The sequence below is a fragment of the Hypoxylon fragiforme genome (genome assembly GCF_022984875.1).
Source record: "Hypoxylon fragiforme strain CBS 206.31 chromosome Unknown GGS25scaffold_6, whole genome shotgun sequence".
Lineage (NCBI taxonomy): Eukaryota > Fungi > Ascomycota > Sordariomycetes > Xylariales > Hypoxylaceae > Hypoxylon > Hypoxylon fragiforme.
Genome location: NW_026054761.1, coordinates 1,435,562 through 1,452,405, shown reverse-complemented (window position 1 = coordinate 1,452,405; position 16,844 = coordinate 1,435,562). Strand labels below are relative to the sequence as shown.

The 16,844-nt window shown below is 46.2% G+C and overlaps 6 protein-coding genes across 6 annotated transcripts; 4 read left to right on the top strand and 2 right to left on the bottom strand.

The window, feature by feature from the left end:
• Positions 1-3,149: 3,149 nt before the first annotated feature.
• Positions 3,150-4,476, top strand: GGS25DRAFT_522756 (uncharacterized protein; the record flags this gene model as incomplete). Its single annotated transcript, XM_049264299.1, has 7 exons — positions 3,150-3,228; positions 3,302-3,378; positions 3,479-3,639; positions 3,732-3,968; positions 4,059-4,123; positions 4,181-4,316; positions 4,386-4,476. The coding sequence occupies 7 exons, from the start codon at positions 3,150-3,152 to the stop codon at positions 4,474-4,476; spliced, it is 846 nt and encodes a 281-aa protein (XP_049115639.1).
• Positions 4,477-5,648: 1,172 nt separating this feature from the next.
• On the bottom strand, positions 5,649-6,344 carry GGS25DRAFT_532433 (uncharacterized protein; the record flags this gene model as incomplete). The annotated part of the gene is made up of 1 exon (XM_049265592.1): positions 5,649-6,344. Exon 1 carries the CDS (start codon positions 6,333-6,335, stop codon positions 5,649-5,651), a length of 687 nt encoding a protein of 228 aa, XP_049115638.1. The 5' UTR covers positions 6,336-6,344.
• Positions 6,345-6,849: 505 nt separating this feature from the next.
• Positions 6,850-8,366, bottom strand: GGS25DRAFT_494909 (lytic polysaccharide monooxygenase). Its single transcript, XM_049261398.1, has 3 exons — positions 8,177-8,366; positions 7,334-8,106; positions 6,850-7,261 (listed from the first exon to the last, which is right to left on the bottom strand). Exons 2-3 carry the CDS (start codon positions 7,961-7,963, stop codon positions 7,043-7,045), a joined length of 849 nt encoding a protein of 282 aa, XP_049115637.1. The 5' UTR covers positions 7,964-8,106; positions 8,177-8,366; the 3' UTR covers positions 6,850-7,042.
• Positions 8,367-10,278: 1,912 nt separating this feature from the next.
• GGS25DRAFT_522752 (putative protease inhibitor) lies at positions 10,279-10,947 on the top strand (the record flags this gene model as incomplete). The annotated part of the gene is made up of 2 exons (XM_049264298.1): positions 10,279-10,402; positions 10,547-10,947. The coding sequence occupies 2 exons, from the start codon at positions 10,279-10,281 to the stop codon at positions 10,945-10,947; spliced, it is 525 nt and encodes a 174-aa protein (XP_049115636.1).
• Positions 10,948-11,328: 381 nt separating this feature from the next.
• GGS25DRAFT_494898 (uncharacterized protein) lies at positions 11,329-14,275 on the top strand. The gene is made up of 5 exons (XM_049261397.1): positions 11,329-12,121; positions 12,192-12,227; positions 12,290-13,158; positions 13,212-13,513; positions 13,572-14,275. Exons 1-5 carry the CDS (start codon positions 11,996-11,998, stop codon positions 14,156-14,158), a joined length of 1,920 nt encoding a protein of 639 aa, XP_049115635.1. The 5' UTR covers positions 11,329-11,995; the 3' UTR covers positions 14,159-14,275.
• A 455-nt stretch (positions 14,276-14,730) lies between these two features.
• Positions 14,731-16,792, top strand: GGS25DRAFT_323779 (FAD/NAD(P)-binding domain-containing protein). The gene is made up of 4 exons (XM_049257848.1): positions 14,731-15,176; positions 15,248-15,585; positions 15,637-15,712; positions 15,827-16,792. Exons 1-4 carry the CDS (start codon positions 14,826-14,828, stop codon positions 16,709-16,711), a joined length of 1,650 nt encoding a protein of 549 aa, XP_049115634.1. The 5' UTR covers positions 14,731-14,825; the 3' UTR covers positions 16,712-16,792.
• Positions 16,793-16,844: the final 52 nt, after the last annotated feature.

The window sequence follows — 16,844 nt, the reverse complement described above, 5'->3', positions numbered from 1 at the left end:
GAAAAACAATGTGAAGTATGTACGGCGGCTTTTCAAGGTGGTTTCATCAGAAATCTCTTGTGAGGATTATCACCTTCCGCGACAGCTCGGGAATCCGGTTCACCAATCTATTGAGAGAGTACTTACTATCCTTAAATGTGAGGTTAGGATTTGAAAATTAGCATAGCTGCGTACTCAGGTAGTCTTCATAGGTACCTAGGTACTTAGTATTCAGCATTGAGAAACTCTTCTGAGGGGTCAGTTTCCTGTTCTCCCGTAACTAATACTAGGTTAGGTATTCTTGACAATTGTTTGGTCCCATTCGGTACATAGTCACTATTCATTAAAGATTGTGTGTTTTACTGAGTAGGTATGTATGTTTCTAAAAACAAGAGGGGTGGTGGTGTTTGGCTACTATGGGATAGAACACATCCGATTATTTAAAGGAGAGAAAAGTGGATATATAAAAGGGGGAAGAGATGGAACACCCATAGATCACCAAATCCTTCAGATTTATAGACATCTATACACCTATATAGTTTACAAACGGCTACAACTAGAACCATTTCTTTTCCATAATTGCTTAATCAACGAATAACGACCAGTTTCATAATGGCTAGCGATACATCCGTGAGTGTACTTGACAAATGGCGCGCATTGGCCATCAACACAATGGAAAGAAGGACAAGAACGGTGCGAGATACGCATCATAATAATCTACCTATGTAAGTATGTTGACTAGTAAATAGAATTAACACAGTAATATTTCTCTATTTGATGCAGAACTGTAGGATTTACTGTAAGCTGGATAGCTAATGTGCTCACCTGGTTCCTTAGGCGATACTTGATAAGAAGACTTTCTGCTATTAAAATAATAGAAAGAAATATGTTGATTTTTGTTTTCACAATTATTCACGCCTGTCCTTTCCTCTCGCATAGATTCGTTCTTCAAACTATCGCAACCACATACCTAACAACATTATTCAATGTCTCTATTCTTCGTAGCGTACTGTACCTCATTTCACTACGCGATAATACTTCGTCTTTCTACCAACATACTTCGCTTTTCCTTACGACTATACTTAATACACATAGTCGCCACGATGCCCCATACAGTTTGGGGCACGCAACACCACTGCCCTCTCCGCCGGCGAAAGGGAAACTGCCGTATGGTCCACTCCCGCGCCTCATCTTACTGCAGTGCCCACCAGGAATTGTGCGCAGTACATCCGGGCACTGTCAAGGTGATCGGAGAGGATTGCATGTCGTGTATTGCGGCACAGCGAGCCACCGACCGGGCCAATCGAAAGGCTAGGGAAGAGAGTCAGAAGAGTAAAGCTCTAGATAACCAGCCTAAGAAATATGGCAAGAAGAATAAAAAGGGCAAGCATAAGAAGCCCTAAGAGGTATGTCCAAGCCTGGTTTGCATCTAAAACAGCTCCCCTTTCCATATGATTAGTCATGTTCTCAAAGCTAACGTCTTTTCTAAGTGTAACCAGTCTCCTCCTTAGCTGGTGGAACATAACCCTATAAAGACTGGTCTATAGCTACACCTCACAACTTAGGCAATGTGACGATATAGAAAGCCCAAACAACAACAACGAGGACAGCTCAGGAAGAGGTGGCTGTCTAAAGCCCTCGTACACTTCGAGTACCTCTGGCCCTTGCCAAGGGTTACGATATCTCCGCCAAGTGCCTGGCTTAATTCACGACCTTGAAGGTACCCAAAGCGATTACATTGGGATGCGACAAAGGATAGCCGCCTGGGCTACAGCTATAAAACCCCATTGGTGGTCCCCAGAGAGTGCCTGTGCGAGGTATGACATGACCAGTCATCGTCCGTAGCTACTCCTTACGAAAGAAAATAGCACAACTATGCTACCAAAATGAGCCCGACAAGAATCAAATTTCTGAGAACTATCAAAGCCCACGAAAGCCGCTTTTGGTCGAGCGACAACGTCGAGCACCAAGCCTTCGCAGAGGCCTTCGGAACAGAGACGACAAATATTCCAGTCAATTCGCTTGACCTAATCAACTGGTCTAAGATTATTACCCCCTCTGATTGATTGCGATTAGGCGCCAAGGAGATAGAGCCAAACTTGCCGAAAAATACAGAAATAACCGCGAACTTTTGAAGATATGGCCGCACAAAGCCAGGTTTCAGAAGAAAGCAGACGAGCGCTTCGCCGTGGTCAGACGCCTTATTCGAAAGCGATAATCTAAGAATATATAGAGATTGAGGCATGTTCACCGCCGAACGGAATCCATCGCGGCACAATGATATGAATGGTAAGTCAAAGTTCCTAAGTCACCTAACCTAGGTAGGTCTTGAGAGAGGAAAGGTTCATGACTCTAACAGTATTCTAGGTACTTATTTAAATTTCAAAATCAATTGCCGGTTATTGTTAAAATATAGTACCCAGCGGGGGGCCAGTTTTGGATGAGGGTGTGTGGGAATAGGGGGACTTATGTCTTACAGTTTATGTAATGAGGCTTTACCGGTGTAATTCATATTAGAGTCACCTATCTACCCAGTAGGATTCACAAATCTATGAATAAAACCGTCGGTTATCCTTTAAAGACTGCGTGGACTTTAGTAGGTTAAAAAGTACATTGATACGACATGTAATCAACATGAGCGCCGCCATTATACATTGGGTGAAATTTTCATCATGAATTCATTAATAAGTCTAAAATTTTGTGTGCTCAACATTGGACGTTTACTGAATATCTACCTAGATACCTAGGTAGGTGGACATCTGTTAGGGAGAGTACTAGGTAGGTATATATAGCGTAATCTCATTGAATTGCAGGCATAGAATAACAGGAAATAGCATTTCATACCCTCACATCCAACTATTTCGACCCCAAATCCAAACCACTATAATCACAATGATCTACCGTAATTTCTTATCCAGAATCTTGGTATTCTACTTAGTTGCCATCATAGGTGTTGAAGCAGAACCCTCGAACAAAATGAGCGAATTTTTCCAACTAACGCTTTCTGATGCCATAAAAGCATATCCAAAAGTTGATAATATGGAACAGAAGTACAGAAACCTTTCCATTGGTTATAAAGCTAGCGGATCAGTAAGCCAGCCGTTTCCTTCTCGTTTTCTTGAGCAAGCGTTTAATTGTTACACAAGTACGTTAAGGAAGTTGTAGAAAATATGCGTAAAATGATGAAGCCATACCCCCTACGCCTGCTCCCTGCGATTTATTGGTCCAGGGTGGAGAGGGTATTTTTCGGTAAGTGTAACAAATATCCTGATTGAATATCCTTGGTTCATGTCTATTGGAGCTGGCTGATACTTTATAATAGCATTCGGTGGGATACACATGGAGAGATTTGGAAAGCCGGCAACTACATCGCAGTATTGCTTTGACATAGTTTCGAACGTAAGTTAGCAATCTAGCGTACCACGGCCCATGATTCTATTCACTATTTTAATGAACTCATTTTAATTACGGTTACTAATTTCTCAACTCCCCTTCCTAGCTTCTGCTTGATATGGATTTTGGATTCCAGAACGGTCATCGTAAAGATGGAGAGAGATACTACTTATATTTCGGGCCTGATTCTTTCGAATATTATTACCCGTCCTCCCAGGACCCATCGACTCCGATCTCTCGGGTTATAGGGGTGAACTGGCCAAGAGGGTAGGTTTAGGATCTTCCCTTTCCCATCCTTTCCCATTTCGATTGTTTGCCATAACAACAAGCGCGGTACATTGCTAACCAATCTACCCCAGTTCGTGGATTTCCAACCTATACGAAGCATGGCACATGTACATGTATGATCACAATACCGAGACGGACCATGGCTGGTGTGCTGAGGGGGTTTCTGCAGGGGTAGCGCCCCAGTTGAATCTCATAGTATGGTGCCCATTTGGTATGCAGTTGGAGCCCAGATGGCTTCATGTAGAAGTAAACCTAGGTGATAGCTTAGACAAGCAAACGACTGGAAGCGGAATTTGGCTACGTCAACTGTAAGTTAGCTAGTTGTGCTCCTATCTGAAATCTAAAATGCGGTGTCAATATCATAAACTACTAGTAGTAGCTGATTCTTGGAATTCTAGGGCCCAATTATACGGGAAAGAAAAAATAATGTTCGAAGGCCGCGAAGAGTTCAAAATCGGAATACGTAAGTACCAAAGAAAGTCGACTATAGTTGGCCACGTCTACTAAGATTTCATCATAGAAGAGGCTGTCGATTACGACGGACGTCCCTTGGGTGTGCCTGCAGTCGGCGTTCAGCACGCACTAAACCTGGCAAAGAATTACCCTGAAAGGGCCTGCCGGAATGCGGACAACATTAGGTTCTTGATCGAAGCCCTGTAGGTTAAGAATCAGACTCCTAGAAACCCCACCAGCACATGAATATTTACTGATAGCATGGATTATAGTGCCTATAAAGAGCACAATAAAATGGACTTCTCGACGGGGGTGGCTAGAGATATGAAAGATATGCCATTAGCTCATGAGTTTATAGCATAACCGATATAAATAGGTATATATGGTTGAGTGATACTATTTCAATAGTATTGTATTGCATTTCACTGGATGAAGAGGTCATCGGCCTAGGTGAAGCTTCACGTAATTCAACGCTATTCAATGTTAATTGAAACAAGCCATTCCTACCCCAGCAAGAATTGTGGCACAAGTGTTTTGTCCTTTTGGACCTGTGAGGCTCTTCTATTCCGGTGATTTCCCGATTCCTACTCATTCACATGGATACAATTTTGAACCTTTCTATCTACAGTCCAGCACAAAGCAGCTCACAATCGTCCCCCTCCCTCCAACTTTTCATCCTCTTCGTTGCGTATACCACCCAGCTGGATGAAATGGACACCATGGACGATATGCGTGTATATGAAATCCATACTGGTGACGGCGACGGTGCTGATATTATGTTTGGTTTCAACAGCCAACTCATTTCTTTGTCCATTTTCCACAGTTCTCCAGCTCAGCACAACCTCCACTGGCACGGTGGAGGGGGATGAACAAGCGGTCAAAAAGATGATGAAATTCTTGAACGTCGAAAAAAAGCTATTGAGAAAGGTGTCATCTTGCAGACTAGACAGCTGCATGGCTCACAAGGCGGCCTACTTCATGACGATTGCTCAGTCAAGTTGTGGTCGATCTAGCTGCGAAAATCTATCATAGCAATGTTCATATCAGATCTCGGTGTAGTGTCACGTGACACCCCCTATATCACCCCTTTTTCATCTCATAGAATACCTAGGTAGGTATATATATGTTCATGGATGCATCCCTTTACGTCCGTACACTAGCATCGACTAAATCAAGGAAGCAAATTGATGCTGGAAGGCCAGCCTACGTAAGAGATGGCTGATCCTTCTTGCCGCCCCCTAGAAGCAAAAATTACTAACCTAAGCTTAGAATAGTAGGAGATAGGGAGGGATGCCTCGCATAAAACTTGAACAGAAAGACAGCATTATAACAATGCGCATCTATATTTCTATCTAGGTACCTATCTATTCGTCCCATCCACCCGGTTCTGTAATGCACCCATTCTACTAAACAAACACCTCCATGCTACATTCATCATAGAAACACAGTTGACGAAAGCGCCTCGTTACTTATTAGTCATAGGTCATAGTCTAGGTACACATAATAACTTTTGGTTGTCGCCCCCGCCCGCCCCTTTAATCCCTGATAGGCTCCAGTTTCTGGTAATCGTTCCACCGGAACCCGGCCGGCGTCACGGGCTGCGGGCCACCGCTCTGAAACATGTACACGTCGTCCATGAGCGGGTGTGTCCTGATCTCCTCAGGCGTCAGGGAGTGTCGGTAGATGTAGTCGTCGAGGAGACAGTACGACATCCAGAGCGCGTGGGGGATGCCCTTGGGCCTCGTCGTCGGACGGCTTCGATGCTCCATATCGGGGACCCAGCGGTCTTTCCGGCGCAGTTGCTGGTCGCTTCGCTCCACATCGGTATATCCTTCTTCTTCTTCTTCGGGCTCTTCGGCGTCGGACGCGAGGAAGTCGTCCATGAACTTCCGCGGGGCCCGCTTCCTCTTCTTGCGGGCTGGCTTCTTTCCCTTGGCTTGCTCTGGCGCTGCTTCCGCGGGGGTCGTCGATGCCGGCGTGATGGGTTCCTGCGGTGGTTCCGTGGTCTTGTGGGAATGCCATCTCTTCTTGGAATGTCCCTTTTGTTGTTCTGCTTCCCCCCTGCTTTTGCGTTTCGCGCCGGCTGCTGCAACTGCTGCGGTGGTGTTTTGATCCCCCGAGATTAATGCGTGTCTGGGGGTCGGGGGTAGTTCTGTCTTCGGGCGTGATCGAGACTTGTCCCTGACAGCGCGGCGAGGCTGTTTGCGGGTTGATGGATCCATTTCACCCCTCTGCTTTTCAGCAAGTGATTGCAGCTACTTGAAAAGTGTGTTCTTTAAATCAGAGGTTTACCTAGGTGGAATTTGAGGAATACGGCATTTGATGTCGTAGAACGGACGGACGCTAGGTTCGGTACGGAGTGTATGAGCTAACAAAGAAGCAGAAACGTGCGCATGGAGTTATGTATATGCGAAGCGAACAAAGAAATATATACCTGACATCTCCTTGCTGTCACTGGGAAGCTATCAATACACTTGTTTCCTGTCCCGTTTCTCATGCTTTGTTGGAAGATACAAAGAATACCTACCTAACCAGCGGTGAGATCTTCGTCGTATTTAAATCGAGAACAAAGTGACTACTAGGTATAATCTACGGAGCTATAGCTGGTTCTCAAATCATCTTGTTATATACCTACTATGTCTCAGTCACCAGATAGTCTACTGTTTACAGCAGACAAAGTAACTACTCTCTACCTACCCAAAGCAGGAAACCATGCAGTTCTATATCAAGAAAGAGTTTACGAATGTACTTGGTTAATTATGACAAGTATAACTAGGTATGTACAGATAGAATAGAATTCCGAACATGGAAGAAAGTCTTGAAAGTAGGTAGGTATGTACAACTTGCAGCATTTCCCCCTGAACGTCTCAAACGTCGAAGAACATGTGACGGATAGCTTCAAGCAACAAATTTAGACAGCTAAGTTAGGCTAGTGGTGAAGATCTCGCGGGTGTCGCCTAGCAGCGCTCTCCCCAATGATATCCCGCTTCGTCGTGATTTTGGATACCGCCGGGCCAGGAACCTTGTAGGATTCAAGGTCTACCCAGATATCGAGGTCGATTCCTGCGTCTTTGCTGTTGTATAGCTGGGTGGCAGGAATTCCCTGTGGCTGCTGGGTACCAGACCCTTTGATATCAAGGTTGATGCACTATATGGGGTTAGCGAGGAGTTTTATGAAGGAAAACTATCCCCAAGCACTCATGCTCTACTCGGTACTCACCTGAGGGTAGAACTCGGCGTCGCCAAGGTGGGCCCTATGAAGACCGAAGATTTCGTGGCGGAGGACGTAAGGGCCGGGCTTAACGTTCTGGGGGATTGTGATGGTGAAGGTGTCGATGAAGCCTTCGCCCTCCGACTGAACGTTCTTGTGTACCTCAGTGGTGGCCCACTTCTGCGTGTTCCAGGTAGGGCTGTCCGCCATGCCGCCTTTAACAAGGCCCTTCTCGAAGATCTTGAAGAACTTCAAGTTGTTCTTGTCGACATTGGCACAGCCAGTATCACCACAAGGCGCGAGGTAGTCGATCTGAGGGCCTGGGTGTTCGAATCCACCAATGGTGTTGAAACGCACGACCTGTATCTGAGATCCTGCAGTTACCGGGACGGAGGCCTGAGCATTGGTAGCACCGTTGTGGCAGATGATGTCGGGGCTGTTGATGCTGGAGATCGGAACTGGGCCTTCGTCTTCTGTTGTGAAGTGCCACGTAACTACCTTGCTCTGGTCTTGGTTCTCCCAACGCTCAAATCCCGGGTAGGTTACGCCGTCAGCAATGACTCTACGGACATGACCGTGTCCATACACCAAGGAGAGGGAGGCTGCCAGAGCCAATAGTGTGGTGTTGAAAGATGGCATTTTGGGATATAATATATTGACTAGAAATGAAGAAGGAAGGAAAGAAATATGCTGATGTTTAGGGCTCCGGATTCATCAAGAAAATAAGGCGTGGCTAGAACTATTTATCTACACGGCAATGGAGGTGACGATACCTATTTAGACTGACGAGCCCCGGTTCTTTGCTTAGCTGTTGGCCAGCTTTCTCTGAGCCTCTAGATATACTAAGCTTACATGATAGGGGCTCATGGGGAGCTCCATCCGTAATTGTAGGCCTGTTTGGCGTAGGGCAACATACCCCCCTATCCTTGACTAGGTCGATCGGATATAGATCCTTCAGACAAGGTACACCTGCCCTTTCCGGACAGTTGGTAGCCTTTGAAACAATCATGGATGTTTCTATCGAGGCTATTCTACGAACATGATGTGACATTCATGTCTTTAGACTAGGGCTTCCATTGGACGACTGGATAGAGTAGCTCTGGGGTGTCATAAATGGCCCGGTAGTACTGTGCATGACCTAGCCCAAAACGTGTTGTTCTATAGTATAGGATGTTTAAATTATAGTGTTAATGTAATCGCCGATGTGGTCAAGTACCGAAACGCCTCATTCCTCCACAACCCCACGCGTGGCATCTGGAGCAATACGAAAGTGATCAGTAGCCATAACAGGTAGGTTACAGCCACAACACGAGGGTTCTGCGCCCACCCATATCACATACATTCTTCAACGTGAGCCTCTCTCACGGGCCAAAGCTACGAGGCAAATGATGCCTCTAAGGGATCATTTTATGGAATGTAACGTAAATGGCCATATATATACGACGATGTACCTAAGCTTATCGAGAATAGTAGTTGGCTAACACTGACAATGGCTGAGTTGTCTCATTTGTCTCGGCTTGGTACTTAATATTCTGCAAGTGTGTAAAATAGGAGACATGTCATAAACTTGACATTCCCTAGTAAGTAGGTACTGTGTGATGGAGGAAGGGGTGCCATGGATTCTCATGCCTGGTAGCTGGGTCCGGTCCGACACTTGTCGTTGCTTTTTGCATGCAGCATTACATCATGTCATCGTTCAGGAACAGGTAGTGATCAAGTCGAATAACGCCACCTGCACCTTTTGTTTATTCCTACTAGGCACCACCTAGTACTTGAGTATCGAGTAATTTACGAAGGTCACTCTACAAGTCTACGTGCATACACAGGCACTGTAAAAAACCCTCATCCGAAAGGACAGCATTAAGGTACAATATAGTCGAAACAAGACTTGACCGTTGGAGTTGCGCCAACAGTACCGGAGCAGCTGGAGTGAACCCTAGGACAATTTAGATCGTACTACCGACTGCTCCCTCCTCTCCACATCCCGCTTAGTTCTACCGTTTGGCTCGTGCCAATCAACAAGGGTGCCCAACTAGGTAGGACTTTTGTTTCAAGGGATACAGTTCGTCGGCATTACGATTGATATCACACCTCTTTCCGGCGATCACAACCCTGAAAATGCGTCTAGTTCACCAGAGGCAAGCAAACATTTAACCTAATCGAGGAACTTGACCACTTCCAACACACGTAGCAGTCAAAGTGTTAACAATTACCAAGGTTTCACATATCGACATGATGTCTAAATGCTGGGGAAGTTTAGATTGTTATGATTGAATTGAAATTATTAAAGTGTGTATTGAAATACAGCACACATGATCAAACTTCATGTCATCCAGGCTGCTGAGCAATCCTATCTTGGGTTGGTGGCTTGGCTGATCTGGGCAGCTTACATTGGATCAAAAGTCCCATAGACCTATGTAGTTATAGGCTATTGCTTTGGACTAACTAGTCTGAACGGCATTGGCAATGACGGATCTCCGGACCCGGGACGGAGAAAGCACATCATAGCTCGGCCTACCACCGGGAGATCCCGATCTTGATCCCGACAGGAATTGAATATCTCTACTTCTCTGACCTCTTTTGTACTTAATAATCTGATTAGGTAAGTATATGTTGCGGTCGTATGATGGGTATGTGAAGGGTTCTTAACTATCGAACGATTCCTTGTCGTGAGTAAATCGGAATGCCGGGTTCTTTTATATTCTCCGTCTGGCCTACTAACCTTGGATGATGGGTAGAATTTGAGTGGCTGGTAACTTTCACCACCCCGCGCAGACGAACCAAGCGCATACATGGCGCGACTCATGACCTGCATCAACAAATTGCTATTTTGAATAAAACGAAACAGTCATTCTAGCATTATGCAGATGAACATATAAGGGCTTCTCGGCTAATCTTCTAAACGTCAAACTTAACCACCTCTTATTCCACTCCCCGGAATCCCTTCATTCGAGATGCCTAAGAGCTCCCACGTCCTTGAGGCCTTGTCTCTCATCGAGAATGACAAAGCCAAGATACTTGGCTTGACCGTCGGCAAGCATGCCAATGTCCAACCCGGGGACTACATCCCACGAGCCGGTAAGCCGAAAGAAGGAGCACGCCCAGAACTAGTAGTTGAGGATTCTCAATGAATGAATACACATACCTATGTACCTACCGAGGTATGCATATAAGTATCCAAGCATCTCATACTAACCTCCATCTCCCCACCACCCACAACAGACGCGCAATCCCCGCCCGAACTAACCTTTGCGCCGCTCTCCCCGGAGAAAACCTACCTCGCAACGAGCGTGGACATCGACGCGCCCTTCGCCTCCTTCGCCTTCCTAAGCCCGATCCTGCACTGGGTGCAGCCGGGACTCCAGGCCCCAACCACAACCACAACCACCACCCTGCAGTCCAAGGCACCCGTGGTGGCGAGCTACGCGCCGCCGGGCCCGCCGCCGGGCAGCGCCCCGCACCGGTACATATTCCTGCTGTACGAGCAGCCGGCCGGCTTTGAGGGCTGGGGCGGGGGCAAGCCCGTCGCCAGGTCGCAGCGCATGCGCTTTGCCTACGATGCGTGGGTGAGGGAGGTCCAGCTAGGTCCGGTGTTAGCGGTGAATTTCTTCACGAGCAACTAATCGCGACGAATGGTCGTAATTGCAGGTCTCGCTGCCCTGTATATGTACTTAGGTACCTGAAGTGGTAGACCGGAGAGGGTTTTGCTTCCCCGGCTTTCATGTACATACATGCCTACATGTAGGTGCTAAATGATGGATGGGTGTGTGGGCCGGGATGAGTGCATGTGAGCTACCACACAAGACGCGGGCACAGATTCAGATACCCGAATGAAAATAAAAATAAAAATAAATTCTTGCGCAGTGGCTTCGTTAATCTCGGAATGAGATGTGACAGGTTATGTACCTACCTGTTATTACATCTCCTGGAATTGGTGAGTTGTGTATGGTCCATACTTAGTACGTGAGGTTACATTGGCATCAAGCCGACATAGAAGGGGGGAGGGGTCTTGAAGAGTCACACATGCCATGCCACGTATAGGTATATATATTAATGGCCTGAAGCCCGATATTCTCATTCGCAGTGCACAGAGCTTACAATACCAACATACAGGCCGGGCGTTTGACCTCGATTCCATACAATGTGTTCTGCTTGTTGATCTCGGGCTCGGGAACGCATTTGCGTACCTGCCTACCTGAATGTACATGTACTAGGTTAGGTACCTGGGCATCTACGAATACTTGGAGTGGAATCGAAGCCCATAATACCGCTGATATACAACTTCTCTCGTCTCTTCTAGGTATTCGAATAGCTGCCTGCCTACCTAGGTACCTAGGTAAATAGACATTGTCAATGTATAAACCTTCCAAGACCATGCTGGAAGGTATGTACCTACCTACCATCGAATCGAGCGTAAAAAAGGCGATGCCTGTCTTAGGCTGTCTGCATGTTGGAACACTCCTATTGGCACTAAACGCATGTGGCCGCACAGGCGATCTCGATGCAAGGAGCATCTCGGCAGCCCGTTCCAAACGCAACTCGATGCGACCGGTTAGGCGTCATGCTTAGGCAGATATTTCAAGTATCTAGTTATACATACCTAGTCTCGGTCTAAACTGTGCAGGTAGGCAGGGATTTTCTATCATTTATATATCGTCTTTGTCGCCTACCATGTATAAGTTGAGCCTCCTCGTCAGTCACCTAGGGCTAGTCGCTTCAAAGATGGCGAAGAAGAAAAAGCAGAGAACATCCCTGATCACGGAACCTCCGGTCGAGGAGCCTCGTCCGGTTTCTGGAGTAAGTGAATATTTGAACCTCAGCTGGGCTGGTATATTCAAGGTGTATCTCACTAACGCCTATTCGGTAGTCCTTGGCTTCCGATGTGAACAATGAAATCGTAGAGGTTTGCAGATGCATCAATCCACACCCTCACACTCCCTCATTATCCTAACTCATAGAACATAGAATGTGAAGAGTCCCAAGGAAGAGGACCGCGTGACTGAGAATCTGGAAACAGAGCATACAAGCCTTGTTGCTGAATCTGACTTCACCGACTTGCCCGATGAAAACAGAGTACAGATTATTTCGAAACCTCCAACATTTGATTTACGACAATACGATCGACTACCTTGCCTTTTTACCTCCGGGGAGCTAAAGTTGGATACCAATGACGAGTTCGACCTTGAATATATCCTTAGCCGTGTTCAAAAGTATTCTTTTGATGATCCCCACCGTCCATCAGCATCCCTCAGCAGTTATCTTACGCATTACCATGAGAGAAATCCTCAGCAGTTAAAAGAGAGACTGAACGAAGAGGTGAAAGGCTTTCCAGCAATTTTCTACATTGTTGAGACCAACAACGTGGACTATATCCGGGAGTGGATTAAGTACGGTGGTGACCCGAACGCGACTCATGGGCCTTTTCACTTTCCCGTGCTTGCCTTCGCGATCCTGCGTGGCGCTGATACACGTCTACAAGCGACAGAAACTATCGTGACGCTACTTAGACTTGGGGCATCGCCTCGTGTTATCCCGGAAGCATACTATGAACCCTTCGGTCGAGACCTTGGGCCTTCCGGGCCCAAAGAGGACGAGTTTTCCAATATGGAAGATCCCCATAGAATGTGGTGCACTCCAGAAATTCGGCCATTGTTGGGTTCTAAACTGACTCTAACTCAACGATATCGACTTTGGCAGGCGAGAATATTGAAGCCGGCTTCGGGTCGCGAGAAAGCCTTAGCTTTCCGAAAGGATGCCGATGCAATTATTGGCATTCGAATGACTATCATCGGACAAGCAGTAGCAACATGGTCCTTGAGAAAGTCTTTCCTTACGTTAGTATTAATTTTTTATCTTGGATTTGGCAAAACTGATCTTGAATATCTAGGTATCTTGCTATGCCTAACAAGAAGCCACTAGTTCTTCTTTTTGCAGGTCCGCGGGGGCATGGCAAAAGAGAGCTTGCTAAACAACTAGGCCATGTTCTACATTCAGAACCTGAATATGTTGATTGTTCTACCGTGAGGCGGGACGATAAACTCTTCGGATCCTCTCAAGCGGACGGAGCCGGCTCGTTATTGAATTACTTCTTAGCTACAAAGACTGGCAAACGCAGTATTGTCTTTATGGATGAATTCGACAAACCAGATGAGGCAGTCTGTAATACGCTGCTAATGGCGTTTTATCAAGGTGCGTTGCTTCACTGGCTCGCGTCCGTGTTCGTACAAGCTGAAACCGAAGTCTGTAGGAGAGTACATAGATCGTCGGAACGGAAAGAAAGTGGATTGCTCCCAAACGATTTGGATTCTTTCAACAAGCAAATTCGATCAAAACATGCCTTCTGTCGGTGGGCACAATACAGATGATCCAGACCTGGAACTCACGACATCAACCAGACATAGGCGTATTTGCCGCCGACTCCGCCAGCAGTGTGCTGAAAGTTATGGAGCTCGTCTGGCAAACAGTATTACCGAGATGATACCATTTGAGGCATTTGATGAGGCTGAGCAAGCTGTACTCGTTGACAAATGCATAATGGATTTAGAAACGAAGCTTAGTGAACCAGTCGTAACATCATCGATCTTGGAGAGGCTCGTTGGCAATATTCGTATCAAGATAACGGAGGATGCTACAGTGTGTTCTAGTATCGCGAAGAATTACTACTTGCCGGAACTTGCGGCGAGTAGTATTCTTCATGGTGTTAATGAAACCATCGCCAGACCGTTAATTGGTTATTATTTGGAGGATGGCGACGAATTCAGCGAGGATCAACCACAATCTGTTTTCAAAGTAGGGGTGAATGATATGGGAGAGGTGGAAGTATCGTCTGTGTAAATAGGAGACGTACATGTATGTACGTAACAGTTCAGCTACGAGGATGTGTACCCTAGTACTAGGTAGTGAGGGGTCAATGTTGGAATTCAACGTTCAATCTAATGCAGGTACAAATAGTTACAACTTACAAGTGCTTTCCCGTGTCTCATGCTTGTTCGATTCTTAAATTGTATCCAGTCAATTCTTATCCAATGATTGGTCTTTACTTGCCTCAATGTTACCTATTATAGTTAGATATCTACCTAGGTAGTGTAGGTGCCTACCTACCCAGTGGTACGTAGCTTACCTAGCTCTCTTCACAAAGTTCACATGCCAGGTATTGTACAACTGTAGCAACAGTAGATGGAGCTTTCCCTCCTTCTCGGGTACTAGCTACCATGCATTCAATGTTATGTGACGTAATTGACATGATGAAATCCGCTTGCGAACATTGTCGTCATTCGAGTGTGAGGAAATTGAGGAAATTTAATAAATGAATTATATTTTCTTACTGTTTATTCCCTCCATTTGATCAACTACCACTTCTAGTTTCTCACAAACACGTAAGCAAGCTTGGAAATTCGGCCCCTTTTCCACTTCATTGTTGGAAACCGAGTTGATATAGTATTGCTCAAGGCATATCCATATCATACTCTTCATTTCGAATTTTTGGCGCAGCAGTCCCGTCATGCCATCCCAACAAACGGCATCCCAACTCAGGGATGTCGTAGTCGGAGCTCGAACTGAGTTGATGAAAAAACTACACGAGCTGGACAACCCTATATTCTACCCCTTTCGGTTTCTTTCCGAGATCTTCAATTGGCAATGCTTGGTTTTCTTTACTATTTTCCAATGGTTTGCCGACAAGGTCTTTTCACCAAGACCTCCAGGTCCGAGCACTCATTTAGGAAAGCCCAAGGTTGCCATCATCGGTGCTGGAATCACCGGTGTCACCTCCGCCGCTCATTGTATCGGTCATGGATTCGATGTTACGATTTTTGAGGTTGGAGATGAGAACAGCTTAGGAGGCATCTGGAGTGTACGTAACCTGACTTCAAACCCAAAGCTGGGATTATTGTAGCGCTGACAGTGTTAAACGTACCTAAACAGAAAGTCAACAATTCTTCGGGCCTGCAGATCCATTCTTTCATGTACAGATTTCACCCCTCAGTCAAATGGAACCGCGGCTATCCAGACCGGCAGCAGATCATTAGCCAGGTCAAACAACTATGGGAACGATACGGCCTGGACACGAGAACCAAGTTCAATACCAAGGTTGACAAGGTGTATAAGGACGATCAAGGTCGCTGGATAATCAACAACACTGCGAATGGTAGATTTGAAGGTGTCATAGCCGCTGTTGGGACTTGCGGCGACCCCAAGATGCCTCGGATGGATGGCATGGACAATTTCAAGAACCCAGTCTATCATTCAAGTCAATTGACCGGGTATGTGTGATTTCGCATTGGTTTATTTTCTTGTTGCTAACTGAGTTCAAGGGTCGATGTCAAGGACAAAACGATGGTAATCATCGGCGGCGGCGCCTCTGCTGTTGAGGCTTTGGAGTATGCTTCTGTATGTGTTATTTTATTGATAATTCGTTCGAGCTGTAGAGATATCGCCATCTACGGTACCCCGAGTAGCTTTCAAGTTGTCATAGTAGTTGCTGACTGCTTACTTATGACTTAGGACGAGGGAGCAGCGAAAGCTTATATTCTGTCGCGCAGTGATAAATGGATTATTCCCCGTAACTGGGTTATTGATGTCCTCCTCTCCTTGAACATCTGGGGCCAAGAGACGATATTGTCTGCTATTCCAGAGATGCTATTAAAAAAACTGTTCTACCGAGATCTGCAAGATCTAGCACCGAGTGATAAGGGTATATTCACGGATACGCCAATGGTCAACTCGGACGTAATGGAAAAACTTCGTTCTGGCCAAGTCGAATATATACGCTGTGACATCGAGAGATTTACCAACACTGGCGTTCTCATCAATAAGAGAGAAAAGGGGGTACCAGCGGGGGGACCTGGCCGGCAAGTAAACCTTGAAGGCGATTTGGTGGTTATGGCAACTGGATATAAGAGACCGTCGCTCAATTTTCTACCCGATGAAAGCTTCGAAGAACCTTACGGACCACCAAACTGGTATCTCCAAACCTTTCCTCCACAACATCCTTCTATTTCGGCTATCAATTGTACCTACTTGTCGGCAATTGGAACCGTCGGGAACTGGCATATCGGTATTTACACCCGGATTCTTCTGATGTTCCTCGTCGACCCATTAACAAGACCGTCTACATTCTGGATGGAGCGTTGGATTGATATGACCAAATTTCTGAAAGCCACATCCCCAACTGGTGCATTCGACTTCTTCACGTATCTAGAGCTGGTTTGGTGGTTTTTCTTCTGTGTAACAATCAACCCATTTCGATGGAAGTGGGCTTTCTTCGTGTTCTTCGGCTTAGGATTTGCTCTCCCTAAGCGAATAGTCGTTGCCGAAGAGCATATCCGCAACGGAATAGGGCTTGACGGGGCAGATGAACGGGGCCGAGATACCGGCAAGAGCTTTTAGGAGAACTTTGACGATGCATGTTTGTCGCACGAGTCTCATACCCTGAAGTCGTCAAGGCGACATGACGATATATCTTCAGGCGAGGCCCCGTTCTGGCTGGACTTCGAAGAAGCAAAAAATACGATCATTGACT